The sequence below is a fragment of the Equus quagga genome, chromosome 3 (assembly GCF_021613505.1).
Source record: "Equus quagga isolate Etosha38 chromosome 3, UCLA_HA_Equagga_1.0, whole genome shotgun sequence".
In the NCBI taxonomy this organism is placed as follows: Eukaryota; Metazoa; Chordata; class Mammalia; order Perissodactyla; family Equidae; genus Equus; species Equus quagga.
The window spans coordinates 6,976,414-6,994,848 of NC_060269.1; the positions used below are offsets into that span (position 1 = coordinate 6,976,414).

The window sequence follows — 18,435 nt, forward strand, 5'->3', positions numbered from 1 at the left end:
AGAATTTTGAGATGGAATGGACCTTAGATCCTCTAAACAAGCTATTTGTTTTGTCAGTAAAAAAACAGATATACAGTGGCCTTGAATAACTTTACCAAAGATTGCATCAACTTCCTTAAATCGTCTTCTCAGCTAAACACTGTTTCCCCAATCCTGTATTTAGATTATTGCATGTTTGGATCCCAGTCAGCAGACTTTAAACTTATTTTTATTTTAGCATCTGTTCAATTTGAACAAAGCCTTTCAGGTTTTTCAATTCCTAATTCTGCATCCACGCTGTATGCTGATAAAATGACTTTTGAGGTTATTATGCAAGTCATTAACAGAACTATTAAACTAGACAAGATAGAAGACACAGCCCACTAGAAATCTGTTTATAGACTGCTGTGCAGTCCAGCTTCCTTTAGACATAGTGTTACTCAATCGGATACAAGCCCACAAAGTTATATTAGCATCCAGCTATGTTTTTATCTCGTCTATAGGGATAACTTGCTTTGCTGGGTTGAGTCTTTCTCATTTTTCAGGAGTGACAGACAACAGTGCTCAGAAATTTAAATGTTCTTTTATTATTGTAGGATCTGATTCTTTAAGGTCAGAAAACAAAATTATTAAATGTGTCTAGGGATGTTATAGTCTCTTTTCTAGTCCTAGATTTTAATTGTTACCAATGTTGATTCTGTACTTATAAATTCCAGTTTCTTTTCTGTCATCCCTCTCTTCCTTCTACCAAAACGACATTTTTTTCTTCCAAGATTTTTGATGCTTTCACTGTACTGACCAATTTCTTTCTGTTCAGAATTAGATCCAGAACAGTTTTCCCTAGAATTGTCGCTATTCTGTTGTGGTAGAGTCAGAATAACAGAAGAGCACCGACTTCGGAGCCAGACTGAATGGATTTAGATTCTTGCTCCATCACTTCTGTAGCTGTGTGACCTTGGCCAGATCACATTCCTTTACCGTAGAATGGGGGATAATGACAGCACTGTATGTAACTTCGCAGAGTTGTTGAAGATCAAATCAGCTAATGTATGTGAAGTGCAAACAACATAACTGGAACCTAGCAAATGCTGGAAAGGTATATGTTGTTAGCATTAGCATTAGAGTTATATTATCTCTGGGAAATGAAATTGTCCTCTGGGCAGGAAAGGACTTTGGCAGACACACTGATTTGGCCATTTAAGACTAATAGCAATTGAAGTCCTCCATCCATTCTGCTTTATTTATGGCACTTCAAAAATTTCACCTTAGTAGATGCTCAGTGTTGCATCAAAACTGTCCTTTTGTGAATCTACAGGAAGATATATTTATACTTAGTCATGAAGAAGGAATATCAGTTAGTTGATGAAAGAGATGGGAGACAAACAGGGAGAGGGTAGCATTCCAGGCAGATAAGTATAATGCAGCAGATAAGAATATTACAAATAATTGCTCCTCAAAAATTTTGGAGATGTTAGAAAAATATTTCTAAGTGGTTTGAAATATATTTTCACTGAGGTGCTCAGACTAACACACAGAAAATATTGTTTACTCCATTCTTTCCTTCTATCTTACATTCAGTCCATCAGCAGGTCCTATAGCCAACAGCTTCAAAACACATATGCAGTATGAGAATCTGATCAAGTCTCATCACTTCCTCTACTTCCATCTGGTTCAAGACACTTTTCTCTCTCACCTGTACTATAATAGTTTTTTAAATACCACTTCTCTGCTTCCAGCTGTACTATCAGAATGCACTTGTAGGAAGGCAAGTCAGATCATGCCACTGCCACTTTTGACCATCCCAATCGATGAATTCCCAACTGCTCTTAAAGTAAATTCCAAACTTCACACAATGATCTACAAAGACGATACATCCCTCTTGGCCCTCATCTCATCCTTCCCTCCCCACATTTATGATGCTTTAGTCCATCTGGCTTGTTTTTCTATTCCTTCAGCATACAAAGCTCATTCTGGCCTCGGGTCCTGGAGTATTCTGCTTAAACTGTCTTCCCCCAAGTCTTTGCAAGCTTCCTTTCTTCTCATCATTCACGTTTCTGGACTCATTCAAGCCTTCGATCTTTATCTCCCATCCAAACTTTTTACCCTCTTTCTGGGTTTTATTATTTATGATATTTTATTATTAATATTTGAATTTACATTACTTGTTTGCTTGCCTGTGTGGGTGTATACACATACACATGCATATATATAGAAGCATGCAAATAAATAAAAGAGGAACAGAGAGAAATATTCTTTCTTCCTCAGCAGTATCTAGTCCAGTATATGCTTGATACTTGTTTGATGATTGCATAAAAGTAAACCGTGTGTTTTGAAATGGCTTTTTTTAATGACTACACTTTGATGATATATAGATTGTAAAATCATTATTTCATTAATTTTATAATTAAATAAATCACTAGTATTTCCCTTGAAATATATCTTGAAAACTACAAAAAAAAAAAAAAACTGTCCTTTTGTGAGTATTAATGTTTATTTTTCTCCAAGGCACATTCTAGTATTAGACCCCAACAGTTCCCCGTCTTAAGGGGAATTCCCTTCTTAACTGACTCTTTAAGTCAATTCACAGATCAAATCTGATTATTAAATAAAAACTCTATTGTTAAATTGGAAGTCTTTTAATTAGCTTTTTTAATCTTCACTGACATTTCTAATAATTCTGCCCAAATAATAGGAATGAATCGAATGCTTCCAATGAGAGAACGTTCCAAAACAGAGGAAGACATTCTCCGGGCAGCACTGAAATCCAGCAGCAAGAGGACCGGAAGTAATCCGACGTCAGCCTCCGAGGACTCCAACGGCCTAGAGTGGGAGAATGATTTTGTTAGTGCTGAAATGGATGATAATGGCAATTCTGAGTATTCTGGATTTGTAAATCCTGTATTAGAACTGTCTGATTCTTGCATAAAGCAATCTGATGCAGATCAACAGAAACGATAGAGTAAAATTGTGTGACCCTGTCCGTCGTTATGACCAAATGTTAAAAACCAACTAGAATGTATAAATGGTTGTGCTGAGCCTTCTTGTAAGACGGAGGTGAGAAACTGTGTTGTCTGTGCGCATTAGAAAGGGATGGGGATGGCAGGCTGGTCAGAATTGCTACAGAATCAAGTGCAATTGCTTCATCTGCCTTCTGCTTTTCAAAACAATTTAATGGTTCTGTCATGTTAGCAATTAAATTTATTTTAACTTTTCTTTATATCATTCCTGTTTACTGTTTGTAGTTTTCACTTTTTAAAAAGTTTTATTGATTTTACTTTGAATGCTTTCTTAAGCCTATTTCAGCAGCTAACTGTAAAAATATTAAGGCTGTTTGTGTTAATTCTCAGCAGATGTGAAGGGAGCATGAGGGACTGCCAGCTTCAGATTGAGAATAGTGTTCCCTTTTCCAGCATTATTTATTCCTGTGACTTATTTAAATTTTATTATCTAGAAGTAAGCACAAAGATGACCCTAAAGAAATGCTGAAGTATCCGTTTCTTTCTGCACTTACTGCATATCCTATTATAATAATGTTGATTCAGTCTGAACAAAGGATAGGATATGTTAAAAAAGTGTTCAGTTTGGATATTTAAAGTTGGTAATCAAAAATAATATTTAAGAAAATATATATACTTAGGTTTTTCACTTCCTTTTACATGCCACTATAAATATGAATATTGACTTTGTTAATTGAAATACCAAATTTCTAGCTGTCATTTTTTTTTAATTCTATATTTCCAATCAATGGTCTAAGGAAGATTTTACACAGAACATATTCTCTGTGCATGATTTATTAAGAAAGGAAAACCTAAAAAGGTAATACGGGTATTTCAAAGTAAATAAAATCCTTTCTGGTATGAAAGGATCCATTGATTTTGTTAAGCTTTCCTTTGCCTTGTAATACAAGGTGCTTTAATGGGATGGAACTAAGTATATCAATATATATAACTGCATTTTGTGATAGACCATTAACTCTTCTTTTCTCTAAATTTTACATATTAATGTAAAAGGCCAAGGACACAAGACACTCCCTAATTGCTTGTCTTGATTTTGCTGGGGATTGAGTATGATTTTAGTAGCAAACTGTTTTTCAACTTTTCCTTAGTGTTTTTTTCTTTTCTTTTTCTTGCAGCAATGACAGTGCATGTTCTCAAAAACATAGGAAGGTCCAGATATAAATAGAAATGTAAAGTTCTTGCTGTACTTAAAAAAAAAATCATGTGGCCCTTTCAAAATTTGAACTACTAGGCAATGACAGCTGTAGTTTCATTTCCTTTTTTATCTCGTAGAAATAAATATGACACTTTAAATATGTAAATATATATGTAATGCTATTATTTCTGTCTCCTGACATAATTTAAATTGTAGCTGTGTCATTGGAAATATTTTAAAGGTAATCTATATTCACATTGCCTGTGTTATGCTTTTTAAAGTTTGTATACATCAGATGTATATTTTTGGTTTGGCATAAGCTATGATTGTAATTTTTCTTGGCATTTTGTTCATAAAGAATTTTTTGAAGGAATGGTAACTTCTCAAGGATTGTGAATAAACACATTTTTACATTTAAAAATAATAAATTATTTGATTATTACTAGTTTTACTCCATAAACCTGCAATAATTCTGACTCCTAACTTATAAAATAATTGTTTTACTAAATCTGCTGTGAAGACAAAAAGGGGTGACTTAGGAACGCACAGGATAGAAGTAAACTTGAAAATGCTTGTATTTTACCTGCTAAGAAAAGGATATTTTCTTGATTTATATGTTTATAAAAAACACTAGAAATAACATTTATTTATTCAGCAAATATTTGAGAACCTACTGTGTCTGGTAGGGTGTTAGGGACACAGTAGTAAAAAGACATACAAAGTCCCTGCTCTTTGCTTACATTCTGGTGAGAGAGACAGACAATAACACGTGAACATATAAATGAGAAAACCACGATCACAATTAGGAAAAATACAAGAGGATCGCATGCAGGGTAGCTGGGGATGAGTGACTCCTTTTGACAGGTCAAGGAGTCTTCTGAGATTTGAGCTGAGACCCAATTGTTGAGCAGGAACCAGCCAGGTCAAAACGCCTGGTGAAGCATGTTCTAAGGGACTAGCAAGTACAAAGTTCCTGAGGCAAGAGACAGTGAATAAAAAGACCAGTGGGACTGGAGCATCGGGAGGGAGGGCGAGTGCCATGAGATGACATTGGAGGAGTAGGTAGGGGCCAGATCATGCAAGCCTTGTAGGCCATGGCTAAGAGTGAGTTTTATTTGATATATAAAAGGAAGCCACTGACATTTTGGAAGCTGGAATGTACGGTGATCAGATTTGCATTTTTGAAAAACTCCTTTAGCTGCTGTGTAGAGAATGGGTTGTAAGAGGGCAAGAGAGGACATATGGTACTCCTAGCAGGACATGCTGTGGCATGGGATGATGATGGCTGTAGGAATGCACAGCAGACTAACTTGAGAGAGAACCCAGAAGATTTTCAAATGGGTTAGATATGGGGGCAAAAGAAGGAGTGGGATCAGAGACTACTGTAGGCAATGCGTCCAGTGTGGTCTCCTGGCGACCTTGCTCACTGTATATACCCACATAGCAACACTCAACCATAGTCTGACCCAAGTCTTTACCGAGAGCCCTGTGATCCTCCCTGGAAAATGCCTCGACAGGCAGTCTTAGAGGAGCGGTCACGAGGCCATTTATCATCTGCATCCCCATCTTGGAGAAGGCTGCCATGAGGCAGTTTCTCATCCAACTGCCTGGTTCGGTGAGGCGTGGGATTTCCACCTCACGCTTGCTCAGATACAGATGGAGGCTGATACAACTGCTGGGCTGGAATTTAGAGTTAGCTCCTCAGTGACAGAGCTACCCTCCACTTAGGTCATCCGGCCACCCTGGTTCAGTGTCATCCTAGGGACATCCCTAGGGATCAAGGATGCAGGACACTGACTGCTGATCTTACTTTTGCTTGTGTGAGTAATAAACTGTCTAAATCTATTTGAGCTCATTGTCTCCCTTCTGGCCAAATCTATGGAATTGTGACAGCCAACCTAGCAGCTGCAACTACACTTGACAATAACTTCTTGGTATCTGACTTAATGAACGTAGTGGGAGGAACAGGTCTGGGAGAGTGGAGGAAATTAAGAGTTCTGTTTTGGAAAGTTAAATTTGAGGTTTTATGAGAAATCTGAAGATGTCAGGTGGGTAATGGAGTCAGTCTGCAGCTCAGAGAAGAGGTCTAGGTAGAAGTTTAGGGGTCATTAGTAGGTAAATGGTATGTTAAGTCATGCTAGCTGAGATCACCTCGGGGAAGCATATAGGCAGAGAAGGCATATAGGCAAACTAAGTGTTGACATTTAAAAGTCATGGGTAGAGAAATGCCCAAAAGAAGTAGATACAGGAGGAACGCAAGGAACCAAAGAGTGTGATGTCACAGGAGCCAAGAAGAGAGGAGTCAGTGACATCAAGTGCCATGGGGGTGTTGAGAGAAAAGGACAGGTGGCCAATTGGCTTGGGAACATGAAGACTGTTGCATGGTATTGTTTTTACAAATGAAGAAATGGAAACTATGGAGTATCATAACAAGTGAAGAATAAAGAATGATCAGAGTAGACTATTTAAAAAGTCGCTGTTAGCACAAAATGGGGTAGCTGGAGGGGAATGTGGAGTTATGTGAGGGTTTTATTTAAAATACTAGAACTTCTAAAATGGTATGACCTGGAATTACACCTGCTTTTTTTTTTTCAGTAATTAGAGAAATATGTTTTTTTGGTAGAGGCCAGAATTTTATTTTACTTTACGTAAAGATGTTCTAATCATAATTTAAGAACACAGATGTCTAAAAAAGACTTTATATCAATTATATAGCATTTACTTGGTACCTCTGGTTAATTATCTGACAGTGAAGGAGATCACAGAAGAAGTCAATGAAAAACACAGATTTCCCATATCTGATTCTTGTATCTGCAGGAAATATTAAAGCTGAAAGTGAAATTAAATTAGGAAATTGATATTAAAATACATTATTTTTATTAATATTGCAAATTATTTAAAGATTTTTTTCCTGACACCCAAATGTAGCAATGTCCTCTGTAGTTTGATAATCTTTTATATGTGACCATTAAACATAAGGACTGCTTTTGCTCAGTGCTATTCACAATAACATTCCATGTGTAACACGGTGGTAAGGATGCTACATACTGTGTCTCAGGCGATTTTCACAGAAACCCTATGAGGGAGACGCTATTTGAATCCTTGTTTTTCAGAAGAGGAAACTGAAGCTCAGAGTTAGTGACAAATTCCCCAGGAAATGGTAGAGAAACCCAGGCAGGGGGTTCAGAGCCCACACTCGACACTACACATGCTTCCTGTCTATAGGAATTAGATCAGTATTATTTTTGAGGGTTTCTTGAGGTTTAGGGGTTTTTTGCTTAGCTGTTAGAAAAAATCTGGCTAAACTAACTTCGGATGATTAAAAAGTTGTTTTATGATATCAAAAATGATATTATAAAAAGGCACTTTGACCAAAGGTGAAGTTCCGCTGTTTCACCTTATCTTGACTGTCTAACCTCAGAAGTTTTCTGTTTTAAAATGCTACTGCCTTGATTTTGGCTTTGGGGCAATGATTTCACTTAGAGTATTAAGAAAGCTGTTGTGTTCTGCTTCTCACTTTCTCTTCTGTGCAGATGCTAGCGAGCAGTGCTAAAATGGTTCATCTCCAGGCCCTCAGCGGCCTTACACCAGCAACAAATGTTGACACCAGCAACAGAGCAGAAATCACTGCTTTCCCATTTTTTTCACCAGGGTCCCTGGCCCTGAATTCATTGCTTAAGAGATACAAGGACAGATAAATATTTTCACGAAGGCTGAATAGTGGAATGATGAGTGATGATGCCCTTGGGCACCATTAGTACCAACTAGCAGCCCAGCACATTCCATTGCACTTTTCATAGTGCTCATCCTTGATCACCACCTGAAATAGAAGCTCTGATTGTTTCAGTCAGGGTCCAGTTAGTAAACTAGTAACCACACCTGATATTTTATTTTTATTTATTTATTTATTTATTTTGAGGAAGATTAGCCCTGAGCTAACATCTGCTGCCAATCCTCCTCTTTTTGCTGAGGAAGACTGGCCCTGAGCTAACATCCATGCCCATCTTCCTCTACGTTTACACGTGGGACGCCTACCACAGCATGGCTTTTGCCAAGAGGTGCCATGTCCGCATCCGGATCCGAACCGGGGAACCCCAGGCCGCCAAGAATCGGAACGTGCGAACTTAACCACTGCACCACGAGGCCGGCCCCCACACCTGATAGTTTAACAGATAATTACCATAAGGAATTAAACCCCTTTTAGAGAACTGAAAAAGCAGACAGGGCCATAAGATAACATGGAAGCAGCTACTACATCAACACACACACATACACATGCTGTTAACAATTGTTAGCTCCTGGTAGCAAGATGAGAGCTAATTTTTCTACAAGATATATTGAAACAAACGTGACCATGCATGTTAGAGCCTAAAGGTAATGCTGCTTCAAGTCAGTCCGTGCATTAGATAGTAGAGACAGAATCTTCTAGAATACGCTTATATAATCATGATATATGAGATTTCACCATTGAAAAGCACCACCTTGTCATAAAGTTGCAGGTTCTAGAAGACTGCCTATGACTAACACTGGCACCAATTAATACGCCCCTCTACTTAAAGAGCCCAAGAAAAATCAATTTCCTGGGACAAATGAGTCCTTAAGGGGTGTACTGAGTTTCACAACTTAGCTAACAGGACCCCATATCAAACACTAATACTTTTGTTTGCCTCCACCCCCATCCACTGTGGCCAGTTTTACAGAAAATGCTTTTCCTATCCATGTGGTCACTGCCTGGAGCAGCCATTACTTAACCTAACCTGAGGAGAGTTGATTGGTAGAGGGGTGGGCACCTGACCGAAGCTGCCCCTTCGCTGGAACTGGAACTGGGAGATCATGCTCTTTCGGTGGCTGATGAATAACGTGCAAAACCTGGGAGCCACTGGTGGCCGTGTGCCACCATGGGGAGTGAGGAACAAATGGAGAATGGAGCCGGTATGCACTGGGGGGCAGAGCTGGAGGTGTGACAGCCCCCAGCATGGCCTCTGCCTGAGGCCTGCCGCATGCCTCCCGTAAAGCAGTCCAAGAACAGTTCTCTCCTGGGGCCGCCTGGTGGCACAGCAGTTAAGTGCGCATGTTCCACTTCAGCAGCCCGGGGTTCGCCGGTTCGGATCCTGGGTGTGGACATGGCACTGCTTGGCACGCCATGCTGTGGTAGGCGTCCCACATATAAAGTAGAGGAAGATGGGCACGGATGTTAGCTCAGGGCCAGTCTTCCTCAGCAAAAAGAGGAGGATTGGCAGCAGTTAGCTCAGGGCTAATCTTCCTCAAAAAAAAATTTAAAAAAAGAAAAAGAACAGTAGTCTCCTTTCTTCAGAAAGAGTTTCAAGGGAAATGTTTGCAGAAGGAAACTTTACGATGTGCATGGATGCTGTTAAAGCTTTGAATTCACGGAATTTAAAAATTTGTTGTACATAAAAATCAAATAATTTAAAACTTGGTAAAAAACCTGAAAGATGATCATAAACACAGTGGTACATTCAAATGTTTATTGGTTTTAGATGCTGTGTATACATAAAGAGAACTGTATTCTTGGGAATAAGTACAATTCTATAGAAAGAAAATCATAGAAAATCAAGGTATTATTGCTCAAATAAATCGTCCCATATTAAAAACACAACGACACACGTACAATACTCCAAAACATTATGCTGTGTTCCAGGACACTGATACTATAAGTACCAACAGGCTACAACACCAGTAACAACTTGCCCGTAGTCTTGACCTTGAAAACAAATGACCGTTGTGAAATAATATGACCAAACCAAGAGAGAGTTCCTTACAAACAAAATTAAAGCATAGGACTAAAGTCAAGCATAAAGTGAGAATAATATAACCTTACTCTGAGAACACTCTTCCTTCATCACAAAGGAGATCTCTTGTACAATAACCCTCACAGTTGTACCCTTAAAATAATTCTTCATACATCCAGGAATGCAACAGGAGACCAAATCGATGACTAACACAATTTACAGACTTCAAAAGTAAAATACCAGATCCCAAATTTGCCAGCACAGCAGATAACAATAACATACCACAGTAACGAAGGGGCACCGATCAGTACCGGCACACCACTTCGTAAGCGGAGCGTCTAGAAAGCGTTGTCTACAGAGCTCTACGTCCTTCATGATTGTCCTCTTAGCCCTCTGTGTTCACAGTTCATTTTCGTCCGTTTCCATAGGAGAAGTGCTTTGGGGGGAAAACCATACAGAATGGCAATACTCAGGTATGGGATTCTGTGGGGGCCAGTCGTTTTCTTGCAAGAGTGATCTTGGAGACAAAATAAACTCCGTCTCAAAAAATTCTAACGACACTCCATCTTCCTTCTCCATCAGGATCTGATAGTCTCCGAATCTGATCATGCACCTGTCGGGCAGGTCCACTTTATGCAGGAAGTCCAGCGTCCTGTTGTCCACAATCAGACTGGTCTTCTTACTCATATTTTTAATTTCAAAAGAGAGAACTGAGCTACCAAACTTTTTAAACAGCTGCAGAGAAAACTGAACTCGGGAAACCTGTCTGTCCTGAAAGGTATAATTACAGACTTTGGAACTTCGGCCAAATTTCACCTCTTCCCTGGAGGGGAGTTTCTCCCGCTTATGAAACCCTATTGATTGGAATATTCCATTTGGCTGCTGGCCAGGATGGTAAACAGTCATCTGGAGACAGGTTAGCATCTCTTCTGTGTCCGCGTCTTCGAAACTGGACATGATGCGCCCGAGAACCAGACCCACCTGCGGCAATCACACCTGCACATTAGTTTACTCCCACACTCTAGGCCCTGAGGGCTTTGATCCTCACAATTTGACAAAAATCTTCTGATAGGTGAGTTATTTGAACTTTAAGAAAACCATACCTAGAATACTTTCCATTAACTCGTAGATATGTGAAACCTTATACTAAGCCCCATGAGAAGCGGTGTATTATGTTTGCCTACCTATTTTTCATTTCTAGCTTGACAATAAAACCATACATATAATCCAGACAATAACGAGGAATGGTTGTTGATAATCAAGTGATCTGGGGGGAGCATAAAGAAACTTCCCTGCCTTTCTCATTTAAATAGAGTGATTTGGGCCCAGAGAAAACACGACAGCTATACTTTAAAATCAGGAATAAAGACTTCCTTTGGTATGAATGCCCACAGAGGATATACACATAAAGAAAACCTACAGTTTATTAACTGAATTACAACTAGAGGTATTATGAACTGTGAAACCTGATTAAATTAAAAAATGAAAAAGTTGTAAACAACTAATTACAACAATTATCCTTTATATCCTTGCTTAGATTTCTAGTAGGTAAAGGGTTAAAAACAGTGACGATTTAGGGACCAGCCCGGTGGCGCAGCGGTTCAGTGCGAACGTTCTGTTTCAGTGGCTTTGATCCTCACAGAAATTGTCTTTATACAAGATAACTACACGTGTGCGCACACACATACGCATACATTTCTACACATAGAGAAAACAATTTCTTACACAAATAGGAATACTGTATTTAGTTCTAGATCTTGCATTTTTTCAATTAATACTACAAATAGGTGATTTTTCCCCACATCTACACATATAAACCTACTTCATTTTTGAACAGCTGCACAGAATTCCTTTAATCTAGTGTGGTGGGGAAATTATACCAAAAGAACGATGCTGAGGGCCCCATGCATTCCTCAAAGACTGTATTTGGGGTTTGGGGACCCATAGTCTTTTTTTTAAGCTTTTTTTTTTTTAAGGTATGTTTTTTGGTGAGGAAGACTGGCCCTGAGCTAACATCTGTTGCCAATCTTCCCTTTTTTTTCCTCCCCAAAGCCCCAGTACATAGTGTATATCCTAGTTGCAGGTCGTTCGAGTTCTGTGTGATGCCGCCACAGCACAGCTTGATAGGCAGTGTGTAGGTCCACACCCAGGATCCCAACCCTCGAACCCTGGGTGGCTGAAGCAGAGTGCGTGAACTTAACCACTCGGCAACCCGACCAGCCCCTGGGGATCAGTAGTGGTAAGTGAAGTTAATTTGTAGTTTCATGGTTTTCTGTCTGCCATCTATAATAGATGCTGGTGTCAGAAGTAAACTGGTTAAAAAATGCTTTCTTTTTCTTTGTGTGCTGATGTTTACTTTTGAGATACAATCTTTCCTTCCATTTTGCAAAGTTATGCTGCTAAAAATCAAACTCTCAATTTATTCAACTATTCAACAAACGACACAGCAAAGCAAAATTTCTTTTTTTATGGATTTGGAAACACATCCTTAATTTTAAATTTACTTTCATAATAGATTCTTTTTGGACATTATTGCATCATATTGCATTACCTATGCAGACGAGATATCCAACTATAAGCAGAAAAGTGAGAGGAACCCTCAAAACACTGGCCAAAGGGTGGTAAAAATTACTATGAAACCGAAGACAGTAAGAAAACACACAATGGGTAGACTTGGTTAATCCATCCTACACTGTGATTTGAAGATTCTTCAATGATGATAACAAAGTCTCATTATTCAAGAAGCAGACAGCATGAAAGAAAATATAACAAACCATTAGATGATGCAATTAGCGGGTGACAAGAAAAGAATTAGCTGTTAACAAGTAAAGAGCTTTAAAAGGAAGAGCAAGAATCTGTCCATGATCTCAGCCTCGTTTAGGGTACACTGCCTTCATTCTAATTCATTCTTGGACTTTGGATAATCACAGTTCCGTGATGTGTTCTGGATATAGTCTTTTGGTAACACCCAATTTTGTTTTTGTGTTCTTTGTATAACTTAATAGTTTAGGATTCAGTCTTTTGAGCAAATCTGCCACCATGAAAAGTTTGCCTCAAACAGGCTCTTGTGGCTGGTACCCAGATACAGTATCCACTGCAAGGGAAAAAATTTAGCACACTGGTTTATAAATGAGTGGCTATGAGCGTCTTGATGTGCATTGTCTCTCAGGGTCTCATGGACTTCCAGTCCATAACTGTGACCCTCCGACAAACACTGAGAGACTGTACCTATCAAATATTTGCTGCCACTCCCTACCAGGCCTACCCCGACGGCTCTGCTCCTTTAGAAAGATGATACTTCTCACTCTGTTGACAGCCATGTCAATGAAACACGAATGGAAGTGACAAGGAAGCTTATTTCCAAACAGAAGCTTCCGAAGCCACTGCATAGTTTCGCCTTTCTTCTTTCCTTCTGCCACATTGCCAGTCCCCAAAATGAGCAGCTCAGCCTCGGTCCCAGCGCCATAAAGGACATGTAATGAGGGCAAGAAATCAACCCCTCTTCCTGTAGGTCATCTTTTCCTAGGCCATGAGGTCACCGGCCATGTGCAGTGGCCCGTCTTGTGAAAGTATGACAGACTGCAAACCTGACAGTGATATGGGCTACCATCACCACGGGCCATCCTGCACCAGGTCAGTGCTGCCCCTTACACGGACTGTCTTCCTTAATCTTCACAATAACCCTACGAATCACCTTCACGTAGGAGGGAGCTGAGTCTCAGAGGGTTCAGCTAAGTAGCGCAGATCACGAAGCCAGTGTCAAAGGCAGCATTCAAACAGAACAGAAACGTATCCTCTCTTACCCACTGCAAACACTGCTCCCTGTTACCAGTTACTTCAGAAAATAGAGCAGTTAACCTGTGGAGAACAGGGCCACAGAGGTGCGTTAAAACCAGCAAGCCACTAGAATCTAGCGTTGGGGAGGGAAATACACTGTTCCTGCTGCCTCCTAAGAGGAAGGGGCTCTGAAGCTCCAGGTTACCGAGAGCACCCGTTATCCTTAAGCCTGGGTGTAGGATGTTAGCGTGGACCTAGGAGTCACTAGTAATTGTGGTGGGTTGTTTGGGGAGCTCCCAAGTTGCGTCAATCATGGTCTCTGAACACAAGGAACTTAGAAATTAATCTATTCGTTCATTTCCAAGGCTGCAGGGTCCCTCTACAAAATGGCCTGAATCTATGACATTTCTGAGAGGTCAGCAGAAAAACAGAAAAGACGTAAACTAACAGAAAACTAAAGTAATAAACTAAAAAATTTTTTTTAATTACTAGCATGCAAATGCTCAAAAGCAGCTTTTTCAAATCTGTTTGTACAAGTTATCAAAGAAACAGAAGACCAATGAGCCTACCTTTTGGCAACAGCGGCCACCAATGACCGGGAAACGGGAGGGGACTTCACTGCAACTGTGCCTTTGGGATTTTACACCACGTGCACGTAAGATCTCTTCAAACATTTAACAAATATTTTCTCTACAAAATCACAAACCATCTTATTTTTATGCAATTAATGGAGTTGGACATTAGCCAAGTATCTTTAAAGTGGTAAACTGTGATATCTGACATCAGAAAGTTGGAAAACACTGTGATGATGTCTGACATGCAGGAATATCTGTGTTAACAAACGAACCACAATAAACAGATAAAGAAATACAGAAATGAAAACGAGCTCTGCTAGCAGGACCTTTATCACAGAAAGCGTAACACAGACGGCCTGGGCGCTCCGCTCTCCAGGGGCAGAAGAGGAGTTAACCCCTCCTGTGCTGGACCCGAGAAGGACACACTAAGCCGGGACCTCAGACCCGGAAGAGAAGCACTCACCTCTGCGGTCGGCTTCTGACTCCTCTCAAAGGAAGGAAGGGTGGAAGTGTGCAGAGGTGTTAGGTGCAAAAACATCATCTCCACCCCGGCTCACACTCCCATCCCCCACTCCTGCCATACACATACCAGCCACTCCTCCCAAGGCCCTGCAGAGCCAGTGAAGAGACATACTACCCTCCCCCTGCAGAAGGCTGTTTGGCCTTCAGTTGTCATGAACAAAAAGAGAGATTTTTGCTACAAGGGGACAGGTGTCCAAGCACTTCAACAGCAAGCTTGGTGCCCCTGGGTCATCATGCATGCCAACAGGTTTCACATGCTTTCAATTTGTTTTTTAACACAAGCTCCATTGTGTAACAATGAAGTTTGCTCTGGGTGATGTGTTAAGGGAGGCATCCCTCTAAAATTTTTACTTTCATTTCTCCTCAGCCCCCCACTCTACTGATACTCCCGAGAGAGTATGTCTTTGCCCTGTTCCAAGTGGAAGTTTCCTATTTTATCAAAGGCTCTCTTCCCTGACCAACACCCAGCACCGAGCTAAGGGGAGGGAAAAAGAAAAAAGCACAGCAGAAGACGCAGTTGTCCTCCTGCCTGACCCTGTCACCACTCATCTCCCTGCGGGACTGTGAAGACATCTGTGACCGCTGCTGTTCAGAAGCATCGATACTTACCAAAGTAACAGGTGTCGCAGCAGGAGCGGTGAGAACCAAAACAGCCGGAGGAAACCCTTAGGAAAGCCCAATTGTTCTCAGACGCGGTGCCAGACCGACCGGTACCCAATCAGGCCCGCAAAGCCCAGCTGCTGGGTGGCTGCAGACATCCGCCGTGAGGGTCAGCGTGGATTCCGGCTTCCAGAGGATTTGGGAAGTCGCTCCTTTCAATCTGAAAACTGCATAAAGTCCCAGAAAACAACAGATGACTGTATTTTCCTAATGAACCAGCCTCAAGCAAGCCAGGCAGGTCCAGGGGCACCCTCTGCAGAAGAGGAACACCACGCTCCAGGGAACCCGGTCCCCAACAGGTGTTCGGGCAGCGAGGGTGAAGGGCGTTGAGGATGGCGAGGCAGGCTGTGAGCGACACCTCCTAAGTGGAATTCTCTTTTTTTTTTCCCTTTTTCTCTCCAAAGCCCCCCCCCCCCCCCCCGCCCCCCGCCCCGGGGACATAGTTGTATATTCTTAGTTGTGGCTCCTTCTAGTTGTGGCATGTGGGATACCGCCTCAGCGTGGTTTGATGAGCAGTGCCATGTCCGGCCCAGGATTCGAACCAACGAAACACTGGGCCGCCTGCAGCGGAGCAGGCGAACTTAACCACTCGGCCGCTGGGCGGCCCCCTAAGCGGAATTCTTGTTTTTCGATTAGGAAAAAGCCCGGGAAAGCACAGAAAAGCACAAAGAAAACACGCCCCGTCTCCACTATTTCTCTTAGGCGCTTCCCCCACCGTTGATAAATATTTCTCTATTTTGCAAAGCTGGGATCTCGCCCTCTATCACTCTATCATTGTTGGGGCGCCCACGCGGTGGTCCCGCCGGCAGGAGCAGCGGGCGACGACTCTTCCCAGAAAATCCGAGACGCTCACTGACGGAGCTTCCCCCTTGGGCGACACACAGAACAGACAGTCCCCACTTCACCCCCCACCCTGTCCGCAGGTACCTGGGTCCCCGAGTCCGTGAACTTCCCAGAACCGCTTTGCACGTCGCTAATGGAGGCGAGCTGGCGGAGCCTCGTGGGGGATGGCCACCGCACGCGCCCCACGTCCGCACCGACTCCGCGGGGGCGCCTGGACCGGCCGCAGCCACCGGGACGCGGGTGGGCGCGATGGGGACGCGCCGAGCAGGGTTGCGGGGCCCGATGCGCGCTGTGTCCTCCCCGCGCTGCCAAGCGCGCCTCCCGGGAGCCCTCACCGCCGGGGACTGCGCGCCCGCCGGACTCCGCCCGCCTGTCTCCTCCGCTGGCCGCTGCGCCCACGCCCCGGATGCCCGGCCCGGGACCGCCCTCCGCGCTCCCGGCCCGTGTGATGCTGCGCAGTGACAGCAGCGGCCAAGCCTCCGCAAACAGGAGGCCGTTCCCGAGAGGGCGTGACTTACCAGCTAGAGTTTGAAAAGTGAATGGAGTCGCTTCAGCATTAAGCGCGAAACCCACTCCCCTCCGCCCCAAGTGTTGGCCTGGGACGCGGGTGGGAGGAGGCAGGAAACTGAACCAACCTACCAAGCAAGCCAGGTGCAGGGCACGCGTCATCTCATCTCATCCTCGCGGCCAGGAGAGTAGGTCTCCCTTACAGATGAGTAAACTGAGGCCCAGAGGGTGGGTAAGGGTTGCGGCGAGCAAGGGCAGAGGCAGGATTTGAACTTGCTCCAGAGCTCCAAATCAGCCTGCCGCTGCCCAGGATGCCCCCACCTGACACCCAGCAGCCCGTGCGCTTCCTCTCCCTCCCGGTCCACCTGGGGGGCTTCCTCACTCGACACCCGGGGTTTGGGGGTCCACAAGTGAAGGCTGGTACTAGGTGCAGTGGGAAACTTCGCCCTCCCAGGAGTCCTTTACAGCTTAGCATGAATAAGGCGACACTGTTTTTCTGCCTCAGGAAGAAGGTTTGGAATGAACTGAGGGTGGAGAGAGCCCAAAGAGGGCAGGAGGGAGAGTAAGGACAAAGAGGATTGAGAATGGCGGAGGGGGGACAAAGCTGGCATTGACTAAGGTCATACTGGCCCGCCTACTTCAGCGCTTGGGAAACGACCCGCTAGTTCTGGTAAACGTAGTTCTGGTAAACGTCGTCGGATGGGAGCCGCTCCTTTGTCTGGGTTCTGCCTTTGACTTCAGCAGAGGGCTTGTTTATGAGTAAGTTTCCCTGGCAATAAAATGACATCAACGGCTTGCTGCCTCGCCATCTGATAAAGAAGTTCTGGGGAGGGGTCAAGTTTTGAACTCTCCGACTGAGCTATGATCAAGAACCGTAAACATGAGGAAGGAAGCAAGAAAGGTGCACCTACAAGTGAGGCAGATTCCCGTAAAGCTGCAATTTCATTCGTTAATCAACATTTATAGCTTCTTCTCTGAAATAAGACACAGCCAGTGTTATCTTCTTTCAGCTGAAGAACGTTAGAGTGGGTGGAAGATAAGAGATGGAATTTGACAATACCAACAAACTCATACAATAATACTACCCAAAGTGGAGTTTCTCATTTCTAACTTTTAAAATTAAGATGTGAAAATGCTTTATAAACTGCCAAGGACTATTTAGGTGTTGTTAATAACACTAATAGAGAAAATACAACAATTGCTAAAATTCATGCTGCTGAAGATTATTCCGTTTTTCTGTTTCCCTCAAGATGGCTTCCTAATGACCCAAACGAGATTTTGAATGTCTTCAGTGTCAATCAGAATCCAATATCAATAGTGATTTTCTCCCTCTGACTGACAATTGGTTACAAGTGAAGGGTCCTAAAACGGAAAATGGTTTGTGGACGTTGAGAAATAGCCAAGAGCGCACAGTTGAAAAGTTTCTGTTCCTTGAGGCTTGAGGGGACTCTGGCAGTGGCTACGTTGCCTGCTCCATTTGTTTCCCCTCAAAGTAGTAACTGAGGCACAGACATTGGCAACCTTGATCACCTTGACTTGGTGAAAACTGACAAAAGGCCCGGAAAACTTCTAAAAGTTTGGATAGGGCCAGAACCAAAAAGAAATTTGGTCATTTCTGTCTGTAATTTCAATTTTCTGAGTTTCCTCAGGATCCACTGGGGATATTTTAA

General features: G+C 42.6%; 2 protein-coding genes across 5 annotated transcripts in view; one reads left to right on the forward strand and one right to left on the reverse strand.

Annotated features, from left to right (window-relative positions):
• AP1AR (adaptor related protein complex 1 associated regulatory protein) overlaps positions 1 to 4,576 on the forward strand; it is a 34,524-nt gene extending 29,948 nt beyond the window's left edge. For both annotated transcript variants that reach the window (XM_046656532.1, XM_046656531.1), the window contains one exon: positions 2,672 to 4,576. In XM_046656532.1, coding sequence (XP_046512488.1) covers positions 2,672 to 2,937 — 266 coding nt within the window. In that variant the 3' untranslated portion in view covers positions 2,938 to 4,576. The remainder of the gene's footprint in view (positions 1 to 2,671) is intronic.
• A 5,033-nt stretch (positions 4,577 to 9,609) lies between these two features.
• On the reverse strand, positions 9,610 to 17,510 carry TIFA (TRAF interacting protein with forkhead associated domain). Of its 3 annotated transcripts, XM_046657416.1 has the most exons (4): positions 16,898 to 17,487; positions 16,343 to 16,779; positions 15,365 to 15,582; positions 11,985 to 13,739 (listed from the first exon to the last, which is right to left on the reverse strand). In XM_046657416.1, exons 1-3 carry the CDS (start codon positions 16,925 to 16,927, stop codon positions 15,474 to 15,476), a joined length of 576 nt encoding a protein of 191 aa, XP_046513372.1. In that variant the 5' UTR covers positions 16,928 to 17,487; the 3' UTR covers positions 11,985 to 13,739; positions 15,365 to 15,473. The 3 variants fall into 3 exon arrangements, with proteins under 3 accessions (XP_046513373.1, XP_046513372.1, XP_046513371.1); XM_046657417.1 differs by lacking the exons at positions 11,985 to 13,739; positions 16,898 to 17,487 and adding an exon at positions 9,610 to 10,862 and having other exon boundaries at positions 16,343 to 16,806; XM_046657415.1 differs by having other exon boundaries at positions 16,343 to 17,510.
• Between the last annotated feature and the right edge of the window lie 925 nt (positions 17,511 to 18,435).